The sequence below is a fragment of the Crocuta crocuta genome, unplaced genomic scaffold (genome assembly GCF_008692635.1).
Source record: "Crocuta crocuta isolate KB4526 unplaced genomic scaffold, BGI_CrCroc_1.0 scaffold139, whole genome shotgun sequence".
NCBI classification, from domain to species: Eukaryota; Metazoa; Chordata; class Mammalia; order Carnivora; family Hyaenidae; genus Crocuta; species Crocuta crocuta.
In genome coordinates, this window is record NW_027533258.1 from 11,227,824 (window position 1) to 11,232,419 (window position 4,596).

At 67.6% G+C, this 4,596-nt stretch overlaps 1 protein-coding gene across 1 annotated transcript in view; it reads left to right on the forward strand.

Moving 5' to 3' along the window:
- Window positions 1-4,596, forward strand: part of WSCD1 (WSC domain containing 1) — a 12,099-nt gene that overhangs the window by 4,551 nt on the left and 2,952 nt on the right. Inside the window, exons 4-6 of the mRNA XM_077746878.1 lie at window positions 654-821; window positions 1,431-1,633; window positions 4,469-4,557. Of these exons, the coding sequence (XP_077603004.1) occupies window positions 654-821; window positions 1,431-1,633; window positions 4,469-4,557 (460 nt within the window). The remainder of the gene's footprint in view (window positions 1-653; window positions 822-1,430; window positions 1,634-4,468; window positions 4,558-4,596) is intronic.

Genomic DNA, 4,596 nt, shown 5'->3' on the forward strand with positions numbered 1-4,596 from the left:
GGACTCGCGTGGCCGCCCGGGCCGTGCCTTCCCCGTGGGGGCCGTGACACACGTGTCAGTTGTTAAGTCGACGGGCTTTGTTAGCGAGACGTGCTGGCTCGGCGAGCGGGGACAGTGGCCGGGTCATCTGTCGCCCCGGGGACAGGGCAGCCCGTGAACCTGGCTTCGGGGACCGTGGGTACAGGTGCGCCTTGGGCTGAGCCTGGGCTCCCGCGAGGGGACTCTGCAGAGGCAGGACGGGGCTCCGAGGCCACCGACCGGTCTGTCACAGTAGCTCTGGGTGGGGGGGGAGCTGCTCGGGGCCACCTGGGGCCCCAGAGCACAGAGGTCGGCGGCGGGGTCGCGGCGGCCCCAGAGTGGCCCCGGGGCGTGGCACGAAGCTGTGGGCGCTGGGACTCTGCGTTTGTAGGGGCGGGAACGGAGGCCCGAGGTCACGGCACCCCTAGGTCAGGCGGCTGGGATTTGGACCCAGTGGGTCGGGGCGGTTCTGACCCTGCAGATTGGGAGGTGCAGGAGGCGGGCCCCAGGGCGCAGAGGAACGCGCCCTCCCTGGCTCCTCTTGATGTGCCTCCCTTGGACCCCGGACGGCGCCCTTCCTCCGTGCTGTCCTCCCAGACTGCAGCCTGTGACGCGGGCCTCTGCGTCTCCGGCAGTTCCGGGCGCCGGCACGTCCTCGGGGCTCAGGACATCCGGCCGCGCCCCTGCTCCCCTGCACAGGGGCCCCCCACCCCCACCCCGCCAGGAATCGGAGCGGCTCAGCGGGCGGGGCCGGGCCGGGCTGCCGCGGTCTGTAAACCTGGAGGTGCCCTGCGTGACCTGCTGTAACCTCCCGGGGTTCCGAGGGGCGACACTGTGACCCCGCGGGCCCCAGAACCCGCCGCTCCGGGGCTCCCGTGCTGCGCCCCCAACCCGCGGGATGGGGAAGGGGACGGGCCGCTCCGTGTTAGCACCCAGGGGACACCCTGTGGTGTATTTAACCCCCCCCCCCAGCTGTTAAGCGTTCTNTGTTAAGCGTTCTGGCTGTTTCCACGAGCGGACCGACGCCCACGGGGGTGCGGGCAGAGCCTGGGGTGGGGGCGGTCAGCGCCCGAGCAGGTGAAGGGGCCTCAGGGGGCGGAGCTGAGGGCGGGACGTGCCCGCGGGAAGGTGCGCGGGGCGGGGCTGCGTGCGGGGCGAGGGACCGCGTGCGGCACNGGGGGGCAGCCTTCAGAGAGACCTGTTCTCTCTCCTCCCTGCACGTTGAAGGGGTGAGAAAGGCGCTGCCCGGCCCCCTGGGGAGCCCAGCACCCTCTCCCGGAAAGGCCAGTGGCACCGGGACCGCAGGGCGTCAGGGGCACCTTGGCCTCCTGCTGATCTGGCGGGAAGGCGCTGAGACCCCAGGACACGGGCGCAGCGGGCCCCACGGAGGTGTCTTCTGGACTGTGGTGCAGGTCGCCGGGGAGCCAAGGCTGGGGGGGGGGCCGGCCTTGGGGGCCGCCTCCGAGCGCCAGAGCGGCGCCTCTACTGGTGTGCCGGTTGCTTACGAGGGTTTGGGGAGCTCCAGGAGTGCGGCCGGACAGAAAAAGAACAATTTGGGGTGCTCTCCGCACCTGGACCATCTGACTCTGGCAGTGGGGGGCCCAGCCGGCTTGCTGTGCGTTAGAGCACAGTGAAGCAATCTCCTCCGGTTTTGGGGGGTTATAGGCAGACCCCGTGCTCTGTCTCCGTTCTTCGGGGCGCTGTCACTGGCTCTGTTTGGACAGAGGAAGGTGAGCAGGGCCGGGGGGGCTGGTTCAGGGTTGCACCCTGAGGTCCGTCTGGACCTGGGGTGGGTGATTTCGGCCGCGTTTGTGCGCAGGCCCCTCGCTGGGGCCGCCCAGGGAATCCCGCTCAGCGGGAGCTCGCCACACTCCTCCAGAGATCAGAGGGGTCTGAGGTCCGCTGTCCCCGCGGCTGCTTGTGGTTCTGCTGAGAGACCGTCGGGGGGCGAGGATGAAGGGGGTCTCCAGCCCCGGGGCGTAAGTGTCCCCGCACGAGATCCGTCGCCGCCCCCATGGGCACTTCCGCTGACGTTCTTAGGCCTTTTCTGTGGCTGGTGATCCGNGGGGGGCTGCCCCCCACCCCGGCTTTGCCAGGGGTTGGGTCTGTGAGGGTCTGGGTTCTGGGGATTAGCCACGTCGATGTCGGGAAGGTTTCTCTTTGCGAGAAGGCTGCGTGGTCCTTTCGGTAGATCACCGTCCCGCACAGCTTTGGGGTCTTCCTTACACCACGTGTGTCTTTGAGGAACGTTTATTGTTGTGGGGGGGGGTGGGCGTGGNTGGAGGTGGAGACTTAAACCTCACGTGTAGCTTCAGCACATCAGAGAAAACCACCAGTACCGGTTCCCGGCCCCTGGTCTTTCATTCCAGGTGTATGTGGATTCACTTCTTCCCTTTGCGGGTGTGTCCCTCGTGGCCGCCGGCCCCGCTGTTCGTAGAACACCTTCCCGAAGGCCGGCCTGTGAGCAGGGTCACAAGTCTCCTCGGGCTGTGTCGTCAGACATTTCTGGAATCGCTGGAGTGAAGGATTTGTGCATTTCTGGCATGTGCTCGTGAGCCTTCCGGCACATTCTGAGAAGCGAGTCTTCTGGCCCCGTTGTGAGGACGGGCCGTGGACGATGGGTTCAGAGTCACTGACAAGGGTGCATGTGCCTGTGTGGCCGAGTCCGCCTTGAGGTCCTGGTCGGTCCCGTGGCCCCAAGCCGTGGCATTCCCACGGATTCTTGTGGATGCGACTCGGAGCCCCAGGCTCCTGCCGGTGACTGTGGGCTGGTCCTGCCTCCACGGCCCCCGCTCCGCCCACACGGCCCCCGCTGTGCAGCCACACGGGAGGGAGACGCACAGTGACCCCCAGCGGACGGGTTCCCCGACTCAAGCCTAGAGAGGAAGTCCCGCCCACAGCTCACAGCCCCTCCACCCCCATCCCCCCTGCAGCGTCTGTCCTGTTTGGGCCTGGATGCCCGGACCCCCTCCGGAGAGAAGGGGCACGGCGAGCTCTGTGCTGGTTCGAAGATTTCACCGAAAACCCAACGATTCGTGTGTCTGTGTGCATGGGGTTGAGTGTGGTGTGTGGCTGAGCCCCGGCTGGGAGTCCAGAAGCTTCTGTCCCCACTGCCCTCTCATGGCCCGAGGTCTCGGGCTCCTCGCCACCTGCCTCCATGCCTCGGTTTCCCCTTCGAAACAAACTTGACGTCTTTGTAATTCCCCGCAACCCTGGAGACCCCGAGCAAGGCGCTCCCGGGGGACGAGACAGAGGTGATGAGGCCCAGACGACCTGGGGGGACGCCCCTCCCTGGCCCCGGCCACACCCTCGCACGTGGACCCCAGGCGCCCGGGGAGCCCAGCTCTTGCTGTGACCCGGTGCCCGTGCACACAGGCAGCGCCGCCCCCCGTGCCCCGCACAGCAGGCCCTGCGTGGAGTTTGGGGGGAGACGTACCCCCCGACCCCACGCAGGCTGAGCAGGTGCCCCTTTCACCCCGTGACAGAGACGCCCGCGTCTGTGTCCTGGCCTCCGCCTCCCACCGCCTCGCTCTCTCGCTCTGACTCTGACGCCCGGGTGGGGGAGGGGCAGCAGGGACGCTGGCGGAGAGCAGATTCATCAATATTTAATTTTTATGGAAATCGTGTCCTAGAAATCCCCAAGGGGCTGAAAATTGTTCTGTGTTTTCAGAATCTGGAAATGTCCTGAANTGCCGGGTGGGGCACGGGCCGCGCAGGACATCCGGGCAGCGGCGCCCGGGGTCCTGGTGACCGGAGGGCTCAGGCCCCCGTGTTACCTGCACCTGATGGGCGGGGGGGGCTTCGTGCATCAGCCCGTTCGTTCCTCGTCGTTCGTGAGGCGTCCGTGAAGCGTCCTCCATGGTGTGGACTGTCACCAGGCACGGTCCCCGCCCGCCCGCACTCCCGCGGCCCAGCCCCGGCGCCCCTGGGGCCCAGATGCCACGTCTGCACGAGGGATGCTGCCCAGACGACCCCGTGGGACAGACGGGACTGNGTGGTCCTACGTCACGTGAGGCAGAGCCGGACGGCTCAGCGACGGGAAAGGGGCCCCACGCGGGCGAGAAGCGTGTGGAGGCCTGAAGTGGGGTGCTCAGCGAAGGCCCCTGTGAACAGGGCTTGAGAAAGTGGGGCGTCTGGGGGTGGGACGTTCCGGGCCAAGGGCAGCAGGTGCCAAGGCCCTGAGGCGGGGGCAGGGCANTCACACGGTCGTCCGTCCGTGTCCTAATCTCTTGTCGCGACGCCAGTTAGATTAGATTGCAGGCCCCCCCAGCCGTATTTTAACTGAACGGAATTTGGGGGACGCTGTCCCCAAATACGCTCACGTCCTGAGGCGGGGTTAGAATGTCGGGTGGGGACAGATTCCGCGTCACGCTGAGGGATGGCGCGTGTGGGGGAGCCCCGCCTTAGCTGCTGGCGGGCTGGTCAGCCTCTGCTCCGCGCCCCCGTCCAGGCCCCGGCCCTGCACCCCAACACTGGCCCCACGCTGTGGCCAAGCGAGTGGCCGCTGCGGCCGGGGGTCTTCCTCACGGTCTCTTCTCGGTGGGTCTCGCCTCGAAAGAGGGTCGTGTGTGCAGCGGG